General features: G+C 56.5%; 1 protein-coding gene across 2 annotated transcripts in view; it reads right to left on the bottom strand.

Annotated features, from left to right (window-relative positions):
* The window catches only part of AP2A1 (adaptor related protein complex 2 subunit alpha 1), a 29,412-nt gene extending 10,720 nt beyond the window's left edge, over positions 1 to 18,692 (bottom strand). Inside the window, exons 1-7 of one of the 2 annotated variants that reach the window (XM_084905815.1) lie at positions 18,465 to 18,692; positions 7,792 to 7,860; positions 7,534 to 7,676; positions 6,251 to 6,444; positions 1,533 to 1,662; positions 908 to 1,009; positions 216 to 324 (exon numbers count right to left, since the gene is read on the bottom strand). In XM_084905815.1, coding sequence (XP_084761941.1) covers positions 216 to 324; positions 908 to 1,009; positions 1,533 to 1,662; positions 6,251 to 6,444; positions 7,534 to 7,676; positions 7,792 to 7,860; positions 18,465 to 18,531 — 814 coding nt within the window. In that variant the 5' untranslated portion in view covers positions 18,532 to 18,692. The remainder of the gene's footprint in view (positions 1 to 215; positions 325 to 907; positions 1,010 to 1,532; positions 1,663 to 6,250; positions 6,445 to 7,533; positions 7,677 to 7,791; positions 7,861 to 18,464) is intronic. The other variant, XM_084905816.1, reaches the window with a different exon arrangement.
* Positions 18,693 to 19,351: the final 659 nt, after the last annotated feature.

The raw sequence follows: 19,351 nt of genomic DNA, 5'->3' as shown, positions 1-19,351 counted from the left end.
CCTGTCCGCATCCTGCTGCAGAGGGCGGGCTGCTGGCGTACGCTGCTCCCGCCTGAGCGTTCCTGGCCGGTCCTGGGCTCAGGGCTGCCCCACTACGGCCAGGGGACGGGGCTAGAAGCACTGGCCGCCTCTGAGAAACCCTCACACGGCCCCACAGACCCGCCCGGCTGCCCCAGGGGGCAGAGCCCCGATCGCAGCCCCAGGGTCCGCGGTACCTGGCGGCGGGTAGCACTGCAGCAGCCGCAGGAGCTTCACGGAGAGCCAGGGCGCGGGCACGAAGTAGTAGGTGTAGTCCTGGAGGTCGGTGGAGGCCGAGGAGACGATCTGGGGCAGGAGGAGGGAGGTGAGGCAGGGGCAGGGGCACCAGCTGGGTGGACAAACGCTGCCTTCCCAGGGGGAGACGGGAGGACCTGGGACAGAGCCGGGCCGTCGGGGGAATCTGCCCGTCGGATTCCCTTACTGTGAGCTCCTCAGCTCTGTGCCCCCAAACCTGGCTACGTCCCCCAGCGCATCACACCCCCTCTGGAGACTGTTCCCACGGTCCTCCCCCGAGACTGGCAGCTCCTCAGGGGCAGGAACTGGGTCCCTGGGCCCAATACAAGGTCAGACACGAGGAAGGCTCAGGGTGTATATAGGAGAGAATTAGTGAAAGAGCGTGTGTGGACTGATTCACAGCAGCCATGTTGTGAGGTGGGCACTGGGATCATCCCCATTGAACAGAAGAGACCACAGAGGCCCAGAAAAGGGGAAGCCACGCACAGCCGAGCCAGGATGAACTCAGCTCAGAGCCGGAGTTCCTGACCACCAGCTGGCTGCCTCCCGGGGGGGAAGGCAAGGAGGACCAGAGAGGTGCGGGGGAGAACAGGGACGGAGGCCCCGCCCGCAGCCCCAGCGAGGCCACACGCACCCTGCTCAGGCGAGACACCGCCAGCGAGATGCAGGTCTTGAAGTCGTCCGGGTTCTTTTTGCAGAGACAGGTGATGAGGCTGACGGCAGCTGTGACCACGCCCTGCAGGGGCAGAGAGTGGCAGTGAGGGCCCTGGTGAAGGTCAGACTGGGGACAGTGTGCAGGCCGAGGATCTGAGAGCGGAGACTCAGGAGTGCACAGGGGTGGGGCTGGGGGGGTGCTTAGGGGTGCACAGGTGTCACAGGGGGTGCTTTGGGGCTCAGGGGCATGACCGGCACTCACTTGGGTTCTGGAAGAGACCAAACTGGGGGTAGGGACTGGGACAGGCAGCGGGCACTGGGAACTCTGGGTGTCAGACACACAGGCCGGATCTTCTGAGGGGCTGGGCGGGTGTTGGGGACACTGAACAGGACCCCTGGGCAGCCAGGGGGTGTCAGGGACGGAGACGGAGTGTCTCGGGACACTGGGGTGAGCGGTAAGTACTGGGGAGACGGACCAGGGTCTCTAGGTGCCTTGGGAAAGGCAGGCACATGGGTGGGGTCCCCGGCATCCAGGGCGGGATGGGACTCCCGGCCTCCCTCCGGTGGACACAGGGCAGGGACGGGGGGACAGGGCCCGGGCTCACCATGTGCTGGTCGTTGAGCAGGTGCACGACGCGGGCCGTCCACTCGCCCATGGGCACCAGGTCGGGCGAGGCCTTGTAGAGCCGCAGCAGGCACAGGGCCGCGCTCTGCTTCACACTGTCCATGCTGTCCCTGCGGGCACACGGGGTGCGGGGAGGGGTCAGGGCGACCCCAGGACGCCAGCCCCGCACACCTCCCGCCTCTCCCGCTCCTCCCAGGCGGACCCGGGATCCAGCCTGGCGCTGCTCTCGGCAGCCTTGTGGGGTCCCTGGCAAACGCCAAGCCTGGCTCTGCACTTATGCAGCGCCTACTGGGTACCACCACGCTGCAGGCACTGCGGGCAGGCCAGTGAGCAGATTGGTCCAAACGTCTGTCCTCACAGAGGCTGCGGCCTGGCCGGGCCGTCGGTATCCAAGCTCATTGTACACCATGCCCCCGGCCGCTGCTGTGGGGGCGGTGCCAGGGGAGGGGAAACTGAGGAACTGGATGAGGAAAGACAAAATCTCCGCACAGCAGGAGCGCGCGCTGCGGCCGGCCATCGGACACAGCGGACACAGCGGGAGGTGTGCCAGGCCGGTGCACCATTAGCGGCCGCTCTCCCTGCATCATCACGGCTCCCGGCTCACAAGCCCTGACTGCGGCCACTCTGCACCACAGCTTCTCCTTAACGTGTTCGACCCTCGCCACCGCCCTCCAAGGAGGTGAATTCTAGCATCATCTCCAGTTACAAGCCGGGAAACGTCCAAATAACAAACCATGAGCTTAAACCCAGTCTGTGATCATATGAAGGGGAAGTTTGAAACTACATAGTTTGGGGGACTGAGCCCAGGTATTAAAGGAAGAACCACCTGATTTAGAGGACAGGGAGGGAGGAAGGAAAGAGATGATCTGAGGGATGTGAGGGGGATTTCAACTGCAGCTGTTTCATCATTTTAATAAATGTTTGTTTGTTTTTAAATATATTTTATTGACTTTACACAAAGAGGAAGGGAGACAGACAGAGAGTTAGAAACATCAATGAGAGAAAAACATCGATCAGCTGCTTCCTGCACACCCCCTACTGGGTATGTGCCCACAATCAAGGTAGTACATGCCCTTGACTGGAATCGAACCTGGGACCCTTGAGTCTGCAGGCCAACGCTCTATCCACTGAGCCAAAGCGGTTAGAGCAATAAATGTTTTTAAAAATGTTTTTAGTGATTTTTAGAGATAGAGGATGGGAGAGAAACACCGATCGGTTGCCTCCCGTATGCATCCCAACTGGGGATCGAACCCGCAACCTGGGCATGGGCCCTGACCAGGAACTGAACCGGCAACCTTTCAGTGCATGAGCCCGCGCTCAACCAACTGAGCCACACCTTCCCGGGTAACTATTTCTTCTTTCTATGAAAGGCATGGTACCATGTGACTCAGCAATTCCTCACGTAGGCATCTACACAAGAGAACAGAACACCGAGTCACACAAATGTGAACCTTGTACAGATAGGCGGGAGATGGGACCTTTTTTTTTTTTTTTTTTTTTTAGATATAAATAAATAAATAAATAAATAAGATGTGGTCCATCCAACAATGGAATGTTACTATTCAGTCACAAAAAGTTATGATGCACTGATCCGTGCTACAACACGGGTGAAGCTGGAGGATCTGATGCTGAGAGAAAGGAGTCAGACACCAAAGGCCACAGGCTTCCATTTGCAGGAAATGCCCAGAACAGGCGAATCTAGAGACAGAAAGCAGGTCAGTGGTTGCCTGAGGCTGAAGAGAGCGGGTGGAATGGCCTGCTGATGGCTGTCGACATCTTTCTGGGATGATGGAAATGTTCTGGAATTAAGTGAGTAGTGGTGGTTACACAACATTGTGAAGATACTAAAGCCTGTACCCTTTAAAATAGTTAAAATGGTGAACTTAGCCCTGGCCGGGTAGTCAAATGGTTAGAGCACTGTCCCACATTCCAAGGTTGCGGGTTTGATTCCGGTCAGGGCATATACAAGCAAGAATCAATCAAGGAGCCCTGGCTGGTTTGGCTCAGGGAAAGAGCGTCAGCCTGCACACTGAGGAGTCCCGGGTTCGATCCCAATCAAGGGCACATGCTCAGATTGTGGGTTCAATCCCCAGTAGGGGGTGTGCAGGAGGCAGCTGATCAATGATTCTCATCAGTGATGTTTCTATCTCTCTTTCCTCTCTGAAATCAATAAAAATATATTTTTAAGAAAAAGAATCAATCAATGAATACATAAACATGAACAACAAATCGATGTTTCTCTCTCCCCCAATATCTAAATATTAATCAACACATTTTATTTTATTTTTTAAAATATATTTTATTGGCCAAAACCGGTTTGGCTCAGTGGTAGAGCGTCGGTCTGCAGACTGAAAGGTCCCGAGTTCGATTCCAGTCAAGGGCATGTACATTGGTTGCGGGCACATCCCCAGTGAGGGGGTGTGCAGGAGGCAGCTGGCAGATGTTTCTCTCTCATCGACGTTTCTAGCTCTCTCTCTCTCTCTTCCTCTCTGTAAAAAATCAATAATATAATATAATATATATATATATATATATATATATATATATATATATATGTATATATATATATATATATTTTAAATATATATATATTTAAAAATATCCAGTTTGGCTCAGTGGATAGAGCGTCGGCCTGCGGACTGAAAGGTCCCAGGTTCGATTCCGGTCAAGGGCATGTACCTTGGTTGCGGGCACATCCCCAGTGGGGGGTGTACAGGAGGCAGCTGATCGATGTTTCTCTCTCATCGATGTTTCTAACTTTCTATTCCTCTCTCTTCCGCTCTGTAAAAAATCAATAAAATATTAAAAAAGAAAAAAGACTTAGCACAAAAAATACTGTAAGACAGCCTTGGGCAGTGTAGCTTGGTTGTGCATTGAAAGGTTGCCAGTTCGATCCCCAGTAGGGGGCGTGCAGGAGCAGCCAATCCATGTTTCACTCTCAGACCTGTTTCTCCGCTCCCTTTTCTCTCTAGAAATCAATAAAACAAAATCTTAAGAACATTTCCCCCAGCTCTTTGTTTCTCCGGGCTGCATTCTCACTCACTTCAGTTCTACTGCCGGTTTAATCCTGCTTTGATCACTGTCTATTCTGCTGCTACACCAGACCACTCAATTTATAAAAATATCAGTGACATTTTCCAGCTCTGCTTGCGCTTTGCTCCAGTGCTTAAGTCATTTTCATAGTTCTTGGAACCCATTAAACGTATTTCTTTTACATCCTATGTGACAATTCTAATTTGTTCTTTTCTATTTTCCTTCTGCTGGTTCTCCCTCGAGGTGCTTGCTTCCTGTGTTTAGTGAGTTTCTTTCTTTTTTCTTTTTTTATTTTACAGAGAGGAAGAGAAAGGGATAGAGTTATAAACGTCGATGAGAGAGAAACATCGACCAGCCGCCTCTTGCACACCCCCTACCGGAGATGTGCCCGCAACCGATGTACATGCCCTTGACCGGAATCGAACCTGGGACCTTTCAGTCCACAGGCCAACGCTCTATCCACTGAGCCAAACCGGTTTCCGCTGCTTTGTAATTTTAAATATATATATATATATATATATATATATATATTTTTTTTTTTTAAATTACAAAGCTGCTCATCATCCACCCCGTCTCCCCCCATCAATTACAATAAAACCTGACTTTCTCTCCTGTTCACCACACTCCTTCCAAAAACACTCTCTCTGACTCCAGGAATGTAGAAAGCTCATGCCAGCCTCAGGGCCTTTGCACTTGTTGCTCCTTTTGCCTGGGACTCTCCCTCCAACATTTCTGAATGACTATGTTCTTATCGCTCAGTGGCAAACTGCATCCCCTCTTTAGAGACCCCCGAGGAGTCTGGTCTAAGTGGCCACCCTCACACCCTCCAGGACACCCCACTGCCCTATTCTGTTTTCTTTGAGTATCAGTCACTGTCTGAACTCGCCTTATTTTATTTTACTTTTTATTTTTAAAAAATATATTTTATTGATTTTTTTACAGAGAGGAAAAGAGAGAGACAGAGAATTAGAAACATCGATGAGAGAGAATCATCGATCAGCTGCCTCCTGCACACCCCCCACTGGGGATGTGCCCACAACCAAGGTACATGCCCTTGACCGGAATCCAACCAGGGACCTTTCAGTCTGCAGGCTGACGCTCTATCCACTGAGCCACACCGGTTTGGGCTGGATTCACCTTATTTTTGTGTGTATGTGGTCGTTCTTTGGCTCTCCCACTCCATGTAAGCTCGGCCAGGGTGGCACCGCGGTCCCTGCTGCTCCCCTCCGCCTCCCCCATGCCCATACAGCGCCCAGCACAGGGCAACAGAAATACCTGCTGAAGGACCTCGCGCCTCCGACACTCACTGCCCTTCACGCCTTTCCCCTTTCCACAGCCAGCGCCCCCCCTCGCTTAGGCCTCAGCCTCGGGCCGCTTCCTCCGGGAAGCCCTCCCTGATGCCCCAGGCGAGGTCAGGCTGAGCCCACTAACTGCTCTTGGGGTTCCTACCCCCACAGCCTGGTTTTAGAGGAATTAAATGCTTCATCTGCGATTATCCAATCGGTGTTTCTCTCTCCACGCTGGACTGTGAGTGCTGGGAGGACATGGGCCATGTCTACATCCCCAGCAGGCAGCATGAGGCCTGCACATGGGAGATGCCCAGCAGACACTGCTGAATGAATGAATGAATGAATGAATGATGCCCCGCTCCGCGGCCCGGCTCACCCGGCCACCAGGACGCGGGGGATGTCTGCGGCGAAGGCCTCCCCCATCTCGCGGCTGCCCACGTTGGCGATGCAGTGCAGGGCCAGGCACATGAAGGTGGGGTTGCGGCTGGCCAGGTCATTCTTGATGGCGTTGTTGATGAGCCGGATCAGCTCCGAGTTCGAGTTCACCAGCACCGAGATGAACAGGTAACCCTGGGGGGGGGGAGCCTTGTGGTTCATCGGTCCTAGGCCCCAACTCTCATACCCCAGTCTGTACTTCCAGCCCCTCCTCCCTCAGACCCAGGGGTCCAGGCCCCCAGCCCCTCCTCCCTCAGACCCAGGGGTCCAGGCCCCCGGCCCCTCCTCCCTCAGACCCAGGGGTCCAGGCCCCCAGCCCTCCTCCCTCAGACCCAGGCCCCCAGCCCCTCCTCCCTCAGACCCAGGAATCCAGGCCCCCACCCTCCTCCCTCAGACCCAGGGGTCCAGGCCCCCACCCCTCCTCCCTCAGACCCAGGGGTCCAGGCCCCCAGCCCCTCCTCCCTCAGACCCAGGGGTCCAGCCACCAGCCCCTCCTCCCTCAGACCCAGGGGTCCAGGCCCCCAGCCCCTCCTCCCTCAGACCCAGGGGTCCAGGCCCCCAGCCCCTCCTCCCTCAGACCCAGGGGTCCAGGCCCCCAGCCCCTCCTCCCTCAGACCCAGGGGTCCAGGCCCCCAGCCCTCCTCCCTCAGACCCAGGCCCCCAGCCCCTCCTCCCTCAGACCCAGGAATCCAGGCCCCCACCCTCCTCCCTCAGACCCAGGGGTCCAGGCCCCCACCCCTCCTCCCTCAGACCCAGGGGTCCAGGCCCCCAGCCCCTCCTCTCTCAGACCCAGGGGTCCAGGCCCCCAGCCCCTCCTCCCTCAGACCCAGGGGTCCAGGCCCCCAGCCCCTCCTCCCTCAGACCCAGGGGTCCAGGCCCCCAGCCCCTCCTCCCTCAGACCCAGGGGTCCAGGCCCCCAGCCCCTCCTCCCTCAGACCCAGGCCCCCAGCCCCTCCTCTCTCAGACCCAGGAATCCAGGCCCCCACCCTCTTCCCTCAGATCCAGGGGTCCAGGCCCCCACCCCTCCTCCCTCAGACCCAGGGGTCCAGGCCCCCAGCCCCTCCTCCCTCAGACCCAGGGGTCCAGGCCCCCAGCCCCTCCTCCCTCAGACCCAGGGGTCCAGGCCCCCAGCCCCTCCTCCCTCAGACCCAGGGGTCCAGGCCCCCAGCCCCTCCTCCCTCAGACCCAGGGGTCCAGGCCCCCAGCCCCTCCTCCCAGACTCACTATCTGCTTCTCTGTGTACTTGTTGGAGCTCAGCAGGTTCACGGCTTCCATGTGCCCAAAGTCAATGTCGTGGCCGAGCAGAAAGATGAAGAGCAGTTTACAGACGTACTTTTTCTTGCTGTAGCCATCCAAAGCTTTGTCCCCTGGGGCCAGAGGAAGGAGGAAAGGGGAGGCCAAATGAGGAAGGAACACACCTGCGAGTCCCAGGAGCCCCAGCCCCCTCTGCCCTCAGCCCCAGGAGCCCAGACCCCCACCCACCTTTGAACTTGGAGCGGATATTGGCCAGTTCCTTGTTGATTCTCTTAATCTCCGCCTCCTTGCTCTTGCCTGGGGAGGGAAGGCAGGGCTGGGGTGAGGGTCCTGGAGCCGAGCCACCTGCCCCGCTTTTCTTGGCAAGAGCCCCGAAAGCTGGAGGGCAAACCCCATGCTGGGGCCTCGGCCCGGAGAGGGAGACAGGCCTGGGCCCAGGAAGTGATCGCTAAGGCTCATGGGTATCTCCAACCCAGAGCAGGCGCCCGGCGCACCCTTCAGGCCACCCGACTCCCTCCTCTCACTGCGGCCCCTGACTCTACTGCCCTGAGCTGTCCCCACCCACAGCTCTGCTTACCCCTGCACAGCCCCGGCACTGGCCTGGCAAAAAGCGTGTTATAAAGGATGAATGAATGAATGAATGAATGAATGAATGAATGAATCGGCTGGCTTCTAGCTGCCCCCAGGATCCTCACTCCTACACATCCCCACTCAGCGTCTCCCGAAAACCCGCCCCCCCCCCCCCAGCTTCCCAATTCAATGAAGGTCCTATTGGGACCCAGTCAGAGGCCAAGGCCAGACCCCTGGGTGCTGAGCCACTCCCTGCACTGCCCCCGCAGCCATCAGCTGGTGACTCAGAACCCTGAAGTGTCGCTGATCCGAAGTGAGGTGGCTGCAAGTGGCAAGGCCACACCAGATTTAGAAGACGGGGGGGGAGGGGGCAGTAAAATATCTCAACAATTTTTTAAAGATTTCATGTTGACATGAGACTATTTGGGGTATATTAGGTATCATGGATATATTGTTAAAGTGAATTTTCCCTCTTTTATATTTTTGTTGATTTCAGAGAGGAAAGGGGCCAGAGAGGGCGAGACAGAAGCATCAACCAATGGTGAGACTCGCTGATCAGCTGCCTCCTGCTCGCCCCACTGGGGATCAAGCCAGCAACCCGGGCCTGTGCCCTGACCAGGAATTGAACTCTGACCTCGTGGTTCATAGGTCGATGCCCAACCACTGAGCCACACCGGCCAGGCTCTTTCTACTTTTTTTTTTTTTTTTTTTTTTAGTGCCCACTGGGAGAAGTTGCAAACACCACGGGTGTGGCTCAGCGCTGTCCCAGGGCCCCCCGGGCGCCCACACTGCCCGGGCACCTCCCTGGGGTACATGTCATGGGTGTCGGGGGCCACCTGTCCCCAGGACCCAACCAGGAGCTGGATGAGAACAGGGTCAGCAGCTGCCACTTTTCTGGGAGCAGCTCCATGTCCCCAGGGCCTGCCGAGCGCCTGAGCTCAGAAGAGGCACAGAGACCTGCACACGGGCCCTGTGAGTGCGGAGAGGCCGCCCCCCTCCTGAGGAAGGAGCGGAGGGAGGGCCAGCGGGTGGGGTGGGAGGTCTCCGGGATGCGGGTGTTAAAGGGCCAGCCCTCCAATGACGAGTCTGAATTGGCCTTTGCGGCCCCAGAGGCCATCTGATCCTTCATTTATTAATCATGTTTCCTGAGGCCCGGGGGCCAGGCCGGAGGGGGCCACACTGGGCCCCCAGCACCCAGGGGGGCCCGGTACTTCGGATCCATTTCAGGGGCTCCTGGCCTGATGGGCGCAGGCGGGGGCTCCATCCCCACCCCGGGGTGCGATGTGCAGGGACGGGGGCTGCCGGGCGGCGCTGGCCTTGGCAGGGGTGCGGAGGGGAGACATTTGAGGAAGGCTGTGAAAGATGAGGAGGGTTCAGGAGCAGTTCACCAGCCAGGGCGGCCAGCACTGCGCCCTGAGTCCCTGCTAAGGGGTGGCCGGAGGCTGGAACAGCGCCTCCCTCCGGTGGGCCCATGCCAGCCCCTCAAAATCACTTCGCATGCTTGGTGCTATTCCTTTTTTTGTTTTTAAGATATATTTTATTGGTTTTTTATAGAGAGGAAGTGAGAGGGATAGAGAATTAGAAACATCGATGAGACAGAAACATAGACCAGCTGCCTCCTGCACACCCCCCACTGGGGATGTGCCCGCAGCCAAGGTACATGCCCTTGACCGGAATCGAAACCGGGACCTTTCAGTCCGCAGGCCGACGCTCTATCCACTGAGCCACACCGGTTACAGCTCGGTGCTATTCCTAAGCTGAGAATGGCCACAACTGCATCACAGGCTCGCTTTAAACTGTTCCGTGGGGAGCAGGAGAAACAAACCCTCATAAATGGATCGCAGAGCACAAAGGAGCGGAGTAAACTTCGCCGCAGACAGACGGCTATGTGAACGGCAATTAGATTTCCCAGGCTGGCGACCTCGCTGCCTGCACTCGCACCTCTATTAAAAGCTTCGAGAAGCTCGCAGAGCTAGCCCGGGGTGGGGTGACCCAGTGGAGGCCCCCCTGGGAGCAGAGAGGGTGGGAGGGTGCAGGGAGGGTGCAGGGGGCCAGGCTGGGGTGCTGGCTCTGCGGCTGGGGGCCGGGGATGTGGCTGTGTTCGTTCAGGGAGGATTCGCCACGCTGGTCACTTAGGATCTGTGGCCTTCTTAGTAGACATATTTCCATACATGTACATGTGTATACAAACACACTTACATATTAAAATTACATCATCTAAAAATATGTTTGTAGGAATGTATTCAATCATACAGAAGGCAGTATCAAATAGATATGGATAATTTAAAGACTATGTAAAGAATATGCATATGTGCTGGAACCGGTTTAGCTCAGTGGATAGAGCGTCAGCCTGCGGACTCAAGGGTCCCAGGATCGATTCCGGTCAAGGGCATGGACCTTGGTTGCAGGCACATCCCCAGTAGGTGATATTGCAGGAGGCAGCCGATCAATGTTTCTCTCTCATCAATGTTTCTAACTATCCCTCTCCCTTTCTCTCTGTAAAAAAATCAATAAAATATATTTTTAAAATAAACAGAAATAAGAGTTTCCTTTATCTTCAAACATTTCCTGGGGTGAGGCTCAGGGATAAGTGGCATCAGCCCTGTGCTTAGAAACTCCGGATTGCAAAGGAGGCTGACGGGCAATTTTTTGAGCATTTTAAAAAATATATTTTTTATTGAATTTTTTTGTTTACAGGGAGGAAGGGAGAGGGATAGAGAGTTAGAAACATCGATCAGTTGCCTCCTGCACATCTCTTACTGGGGATGTGTCCGCAATCAAGGTACATGCCCTTGACCGGAATTGAACCTGGGACCCCTCAGTCCGCAGGCCGACGCTCTATCCACTGAGCCACACCGCTTAGGGCAATTTTGAGTATTCTGACACAGGCAAACACAATGGGGCTGGGAGGCTGGAATCAGCTCCTGGGATTTGAGGATTAAAGGATGAAGCAGGCCCTGGCCAGTGTAGCTCAGTGGTAGTGTCAGCTCGTGCACAGAAGGGTCTCGGATTTGAATCCCGGTCCAAGGCACGTACCTGGGTTGCAGGTTTGTTCTCGCCCCCAGTCAGGGTGCTTGTGGGATACAACCAACTGATGTGTGTCTCACATCAATGTTTCTCTCTCTCCTTCTCCCTCCCTTTCACTCTCTCTAAAAACCAATGGGGAAAATACCTTCTGGTGAGGGTCAACAAAAGACGAGGCTAAGATGGACCAGGTAAAAACAGGGCAGCGTGCCCTGCGCAGGAGGACCCGCCTGTGCAACGGCCTGTCGGCTGGCACAGAGGGCGGCCAGGCAGCCGGTCCCTCCTGGGCCTTCTGAGGGGCCTGGGAGCAGTGGGAGGGTCAGGTCCCTCTCTGCCTGCAGCTGTGGCTGTAAGGGACCCTCTGGCCGCAGAGCAGAGCAGCAAACTGCTGAGTGTGCTCAGAATACGCTACTTGAGGCTCTGGTTACGGGAGATAAAGCCCGTAGGGTTTAAGCCAAAAAGGCTGAGGGGCGGGTCTATCACTGCCACCGAAAGCATCGTGACAAACCCTGACTCTGGGCGCTTTTACTGAGGCCACAGTCCCCCTCCCTGCAAGTGTCCGCAGCCGGCCAGACGACTACTACGCACAAGGCAGCAATGTTCCCAGCCAGACAATCCTGCCCTGATGGGCCTCCCACGGTCCAAGCAGCGCTGGGTCCTCAGAGAGGATTCTGGGAAATGATGCTTCCTGACTCTGGACCACCATCCGGCTCAGAACATGTCCAACACGGGGGCCACTGGCCACATGTGCTGGCAATATGGCCAGTGGGACTGAGGGACTGAATTCCTCTTAATACATTTAAATTGAAAAACGATTCTCAATTCAGTTACTGCAAAAGTATGTTTGGAACAACTTGAGTACCCGTGAATCTATGTTTTATGAACACTTTTTTTTTAATGGTTTTATTATTTCAGGGAGAGGGAGAGGGAGAGAGAGAATCATCAATGATGAGAGAGAAGCACTAATTAGATCCCTCCTGAATACCCCCTGCTGGGGGATGGAGCCTGAGACCCGGGCATGTGCCCTGAGCAGGATTTGAACCGTGACCTCCTGGTTCACAGGTCAACCTCTGAGTCTCACCAGCCAGGCTACATTTTATGAATTCTTTTTTTTTTTTTAAATATATTTTATTGATTTTTTACAGAGAGGAAGAGAGAGGGACAGAGAGTTAGAAACATCGATGAGAGAGAATCATCGATCAGCTGCCTCCTGCACACCCCCTACTGGGGATGTGCCCCCAACCAAGGTACATGCCCTTGACCGGAATCGAACCTGGGACCCTTCAGTCCGCAGGCCGACGCTCTATCCACTGAGCCAAACCGGTCTTGGCCATTTTATGAATTCTTAATTAAGAGCCAGTATTCCCAATGAAAACGCAGCCTTTGGATTGAGAAAGGAGCATAAACTGTCTCATTAACCATTTAAAAACTATCAACTGCACCTTCAAATGTTCTGCACACTCTGGGAATAAGGAAGATGTATTCGAATTAATTTCACTGGTTTTACTGGGTTAGCGCTGGGTCAGACTGCGCTCATGTGATCAGTCGTCACCATCCCTCAGGGAGAGAAATATTCTCCTTGAGCAACCAAGTCACACCCCGTCAGCACAGCTGGAAGGCAGCTGCAGGCCGGGCCGAGCTCCCGCCTCACGTTGGGGTGCACAAGCAGATCTGCAAACCCAAACAGACACACCAGGTCCCCAGTGCAGGGAGGTGTGGCTGCTCCACTCAGGGCGGCAGCCACGGGGTCCAGAGCAGGCCTGGCACGGGGAGGGGCTGGATCTGACGTGTGTGTGTGTGTGTGTGTGTGTGTGTGTGTGTGTGTGGAGGGGGCGGGGAATGGCATGCTAATGTTGGAGAATCACCAAAGTAGGACTCATTCTTTCTGTTCTCCGCGCAGTGGCCAGCGGGAGTCTGTGAGAATCTGAGTCAAACCTCTGCTGGCTATCACTGTCCTCGGAGCAGAAGCTAACTATGGCCCCAGGCCCTGCACACCCACTTCTGCCGAGCCTCCCACCCTATCCCCAGCCTCCCCTAGCTCCTCCTCCTTCACTTCCAGCTCAGTCCTGCCTCAGGGCCTTGGCACAGCCGTTCCCTCTGCCCAGGATGCCCCCCTCCAAATTTGTGCTGGCCCAATCCACCCACCGAATCTGATTCTCTGCTCCGAACATCACCTTTTCAGCAAGAGACTCTGACCGGACTGTATAAAAGCACCATCCCCACCCTTGTACCCACCCCCCTCCCTGCTCCATTTCCCTCCATCCCCCGCTGCCACCGGTCTGAACACCCGGATACTAGATATTCGCTTGTGATTGGTACATCTTCCCCCTAGAATGGGAACCCCTCTGAGAGGGGCTTTAGGTCACTATTTATCCCATCGCCCAATCAGTGCTCAGTAAGGGACAGTTCATTTGTTCATCCATCCATCCATTCATTCATTCATTCATTCAATGGGCAAACAGCTCCAAGGACTGCAGCGGCGGGGTCCTGCACTGGGCAGACTGGGGTCCAGGGAAGGACCAGACCAGGCCTGTGCTCAGGGGCTGGGGGAGCTGTCACAGAGGGAATGGGTCACATGTGGAGTGGGATGTGCCCTAATGGGTGGCTCAGCACCCTACCCCCCCCCCCCACCATTCACTCCCTCAAAAGCTCGCCTTGGGGTGGGAGGGACTGGGGCCCTAGAGAGGTGGCAGCCCAGCCCCTGCCTTGGGGAGCTCCAGTCAGATAAGTCCCCCCACATACACACACACACAGGCCCGGACCACACCCTCAGGCTGCACTCAGCTTCAACCTGTCTTATCTGCAGAATTTGCCCTTCCCGGGCCTCCTCGCCCGCCTCGCTGCTCATTTCCCAGCAACTTCAGCCTCGGCCCTTCTCTTCCCTCCGGCGTGACACCCTCCAGCGCCCTCAGGGCTGGCACTCTGCCCACCCCCAGACCCTAAGCTCAGCTCACAGTCTTGACTGGGACTCAGGACCTTTGCACTCGCTGGCCCTATGCCTTCCCAGGTCCCCACTTCCCGTGGCCCGGCTCACCCCTGCACCCTGAGCAACGGAACACCCCCATTCTCTCACCTTCGAGGCCCTCTCCCTCACAGGACCTAGGGCAGCTACAATATTTTTCCGCTTAAAAAAGTAAGATATAGCCGAAACCCGTTTGGCTCAGTGGATGGAGCGTTAGCCTACGAACTGAAAGGTCCCGGGTTCGATTCCGGTCAAGGGCATGTACCTTGGTTGCGGGCACATCCCCAGTGGGGGGTGTGCAGGAGGCAGCTGGTCGATGTTTCTCTCTCATCAATGTTTCTAACTCTATCCCTCTCCCTTCCTCTCTGTAAAAAATCATAAAATACATATTTTTTTAAATTAAGATATAGCCCTGGCCAGGTGGCTCTGTTAGGTGGAGAGTTGATTGCTCTGTACACCAAAAGGGATGGATCCCTGGTCAGGACGAATACAGGAGGCATGGATTGATGTTTCTCTCTCTCTCCCCCTTCCTCCCTCTCTAAAATCAACTTTAAAAGAAACATGTACCCTCGGTTGCGGATTAAAAGGGGGGAAAATGAAGATATAATTCACATACCCTAAAGGTCACTGCTTTTCTTAATTTTATTGATTTCAGGGAGGAAGGGAGAGGGAGAGAAAGATAGGTACATCAATGATGAGAGAGAATCATTGATCAGCTGCCTCCTGCACGACCCCTACTGGGGATCGAGCCTGCAACCCGGGCCTGTGCCCTTGACCGGAACTGAACCCCAGACCCTTCAGTCCGAAGGCTGTTGCTCTATCCACTGAGCCAAGCAATTCAGTGGTCTCTAGCGTATCCACAATGTTGTGCAATCATCGCCCCCATCTGATTCCTGAGCATTTCCCACAAGGAAATCCTGTACTCATTAGCAGTCACTCCACCGTCCACGATCCTTAGCCCCGGGCAACCACTAACCTGCTCGCTGTCCATGGCCTTGCCTGCTCTGGACATGTCAGATACACGGAATCACACACTTTTGTGCATACGGCTTCCTTCCCTTAGAAGGCTCACCCGTGCCGGGACCGGTTTGGCTCAGTGGATAGAGCGTCAGCCTGCGGACTGAAGGGTCCCGGGTTCGATTCCGGTCAAGGGCATGTACCTTGGTTGCGGGCACATCCCCATTGGGGGGTGTGCAGGAGGCAGCTGGTCAATGTTTCTCTCTCATCGATGTTTCTAACTCTCTGTCCCTCTCAATTTCTCTCTGTGTAAAACCAATAAAATATATTAAAAAAAAAGAAGGCTCACTCATGTTGTAGCATCTACCAGTACCTCGTGCTTTTTAACGGCTACGTAATATTCCACTGCGTGGCTGGAACACTCATTTATCATCTGTCCGTGGGTATTCGGGTTGCTTATTTCCACTTTTTGGCTCTCGGGAATGACGCTGCTATAAACATTTGTATACAGCTTACTTGTGAGTGTGACGAGAACAGCCGCCCGTTTAGGCAGAGCCTGTCTCTCTCCCTCACAGGGGCACAGGCAAGCTTGTCCTATTCACCAGTGTCCCCAGCACCCGAAAGGCTGGAAACGCGCCAGCCACTCAACACGGATTTGAGAAAAGGAAGGACAGGAGGAAGCCCCGATTCTCCCGGTGAAATCACCTCCCCTGCCCCCGAGCTGGAGCTCCCCTTTGTCCTGTGGCTTCCCGCTGAGTCCCGCAGGGACACCGGCCCGATTTCTCTGTCCGGCTCCTCCTCCAGGATCCAATCCCTGGGAAAATGCTTCACAACTGACCCCAGACCCAATTACCTCTCCCCATTTCCCCCTCACCCCAGCCAGCCTGCACCACTCACACCTGGGCGCCTGCAAAGCCCCCGAGTTCTTTCCCTGCTGCCACGCACACCTCCTGCCTGTGCTCTCCACGGAGGCCAAAGGAATTCCTTTAAAACATCAAAAGGCCCTGCCGACGTGGCTTAGCCGTTGAGTTGTCGACCTATGACCCCTGGTCTGGGCACATGCCTGGGTTGTGAGCTGGATCCCCAGTGTGGGGCGTGCAGGAGGCAGCTGATCCATGATTCTCTCTCATCAGTAATATTAATATATCTCTCTTCCTCTCCCTTCCTGTCTGAAATCAGTAAAAATGTATTTTGTTTACATTTTTAATAAAAATGTATTTTTAAAAGAAATTTTTATAAATAAAACATCCATCAGCTCGTATTCCTCCTGTCTGAAAACCCGCCCGCCGCTCTCGTTTCCCTCAGAGAAAGGCCAAAGTCTCATGGACCCACAAAGCCCTACCCATCCCGTCCCCTCTCTGCCCTCCGCTCCCACCTCGGCTCCAGCCACACGGGCCCCTCACTCTGAAGTGAACACACACCATGTGTGCGCAACCTCAGGACCTTTGAACGTATGATTCCCTTGCCTGGACTCCTCTTTGCTCCAAATCCACAAAGCTCACTCTCACTCAGTCTCCACTCAGATTCTCCAATGAGCCATCTCGGTGGGGCCTTCACGGAGCTCCCTCTCCTCCTGGCCCCCCCTCTCCTTATTCTTCACGGTGTGACACGGTGTCATTTATTGCCAGGTATCTGTGTTTATTTTTTCTATCTCCCTCCTGCCAGGGTGCTCCCAAAGGCAGGGGTTTCTGCTCATGCGGCAGCCCCAGTCCCTGGGACAGTCTGGTGCTTGTCAACTGAATGAATGAACCTTCAAAGGTGAGGTGCTGTCATGCCGGGGGTTTGCAGACCAGAAAACTGAGAGCATCAGGGAGGTTCAGGGACTTGCCAAGGGTCACGTGGCTCGGAGGTATCGGAGGCCACGCACCCACACCTGCTTCTCACAGCTGGCCCCCCGCCGAATTCACGGCCCCTCGTAGCCCCGCCCCCTTTCATAACCACCACAACCTCCCTCCTCCACCTGATACCTCAGTTTCCACCGCTCCCCTTCACCAGATCTAACCCAAACCAGATCCTTCTGTACCTACCGAGTCTAAACCAATCATGGGCACCTCCTCACAGACCCAGCAAAACGAGAACAACAGCCAAGATCTGTCGAGGGCCCGGAATGTGGGAAAGGCCCCACCGACAGACATCACCACCACGATCTCACCAGGAAAGTGAGGACAGCAGTCCCCCCACCCCCCACCCCCGGCAGATAAGGGAACAGAAGTGAGGTCCCTCATTCAAGGTCACCCCGCTGGGGAGTGACAGCCCTCGAACCCGGGTCTGGCCGGCCCCGAGGCCACGCAGATGGAGCCTGGGAAGCTCCTGACAGCTCCAAACACCAACACCTGCTGCGAGGAGCTGGGCGCTGTCTTGGCACCAGGCCTGCCATCATCACGACAGTCCCTCCTGCGGGCAATCGCCGTCCCCATATTGGTGTGGTCAGGTTCCAGATTCAAGACTGTCCACCCCCCGGAGCCCGGAGCCCGCTCTGAGACCAGGCTTTCCCCCACCCCACCCTCAGTTTTTCAGATCTCTTCCCCACGCATTCCCAAGGCCCCCTGGCTACCTCCCCTCTCTGGAACATGCCCTAGGCCCGCACTTGACAGTGTCCTCCCTTTCCAGCCCCACAGGCCCCTGTGTCAGGGTCTCCCAAGCCTCTCCCCGGGCCATGCCTCCCCCTGTGTGCCCTTTGAGCCCCTCCTTTCCCCTTAGTAACCCTACAAGCCCCTTCTCCACCGCCCTCCATACTCCTAAGCGATCCTCCGTCCTGCAGCCCCTCTCCCCTTCCCCAGGGTCCCGCTGGAGTCCCCCACCTTCCCGTCTCTCCTCCCCGAGCCCCTAGGACTTTCTATCACTGCCAGGCGCGCTCTATGCACTGGCCAAGGGCCTCGGTGACCTATCTAGCTCCTTCCCTCCATGACACCCTCTCCCCCAGGCCCTCAAGCTCGGCCCCATTAGGCTTTCAGGGTTTCAGGTCCTCCCAGTCCCCTCTGGCTTCTCTTCTCCCCCCCCCCCCCCATTCTATCGCTCCACGGGGCACCCCGACACACACCCATGCACCTCCTTCCCTTTCTGTCTGCCTCAGGGATCCCTCGGATACGACCCCCAAGGCCATCATTTCCGGGGACACCTCTATGCCCCCATCCTCGGACCTTCGCTGACCTCCTCGCCTTTAAGACCCTCTCGGGCGTCTCTTAACCGCTCGGTGTAGTCGCCTCAAGAGAGGCATTCTAGGACACCCTGAGCCCCTTCACTCCCCCACCCTAAAGTTCCCCCGGGGCCCTGTCTATGCTTTCCCTCCACGACCGCAATGGTTTCCTATCCCCGGGGCTCCTCCGTTACCCCCGAACCCCTCAATGCCCCGCTCCCCTCCTCCAGCGTCCCCCGGCCGCACACTCACAGTTCCGGATGTCGGAGATGAACACCGCGAGCCCCCGCATCCCATCGCCCTTAGATACGGCCGGCATGATGACGGTGGTGTCGGCTCCAGGCCCGGCCCGGCTGGGCACAGCGCGGCGGGGGCTAGCAGGCGGGGACCGGGAGGAAAAGGACCCCAGGCAACGCCAACGAGCGGAGCCGGCCGCCGCGGGGGGGAGGACGGGCTGGCGGGCGGGCGGGCGGGCTGGAAGGCCGCAGCACCGCCCCTAGCCCCTCCCCTCTGCTAGGCCGCCTGAGATTTCATCGCCCATTGGCTCACGTTGCTGCCGCTCACACGCGGACCCGCCCTCGCGCCCTCGCTCATTGGCCTCGGGACAAAGGCACGCCGCTGCGATTGGTCCTGCGCCCCGCTATTTCCGTTTGGGAGGAGGCGTTGCCCAAGAGTCGGGCGGAGTTCGATTGCGTACGGTGGGCCCGCCCCCTCCGCGCGGCCGGGGCGGGTCGTGATTGGACGAGGACGCTCTCCTGCGAAGCCGGGGATTGACGTGAAGGGAGGCGGGGGGCGGGCTCGAGGAGGTGAGACTCGCGCTGGCCGAGGCCAATGGGCGAGGAGATCGCCCCCGCAGGCGCCGCGGATTCGCCACGTCCGTCCTAGTCCCGCCCCCGACGGGGCGGTTACGTGGGCGGGAGGAGGGCGGTGAGAGGGGGACCGGGGAGGGCGTCACTCAGCCGGGCTGGGATAGGTGGAGCGCCGCCTGCAATTCCCTGCCGCAGAGGAGGCTGTGGGCGGGACGGGAAAGCGCGAGGTGTTTACTGCGCAAGCGTCTCTGCGTTCCCCTTTCTCCCTAATCTCCTCCGCCCACGGCTCCTTAAATCTTCTTCCGAGAAGAGGTCCCTGTCCCCGCCTCC

This window comes from Pipistrellus hanaki (assembly GCF_964339955.1).
Source record: "Pipistrellus hanaki genome assembly, chromosome: 15".
NCBI classification, from domain to species: Eukaryota; Metazoa; Chordata; class Mammalia; order Chiroptera; family Vespertilionidae; genus Pipistrellus; species Pipistrellus hanaki.
This window is presented reverse-complemented; position numbering and strand designations above follow the sequence as displayed.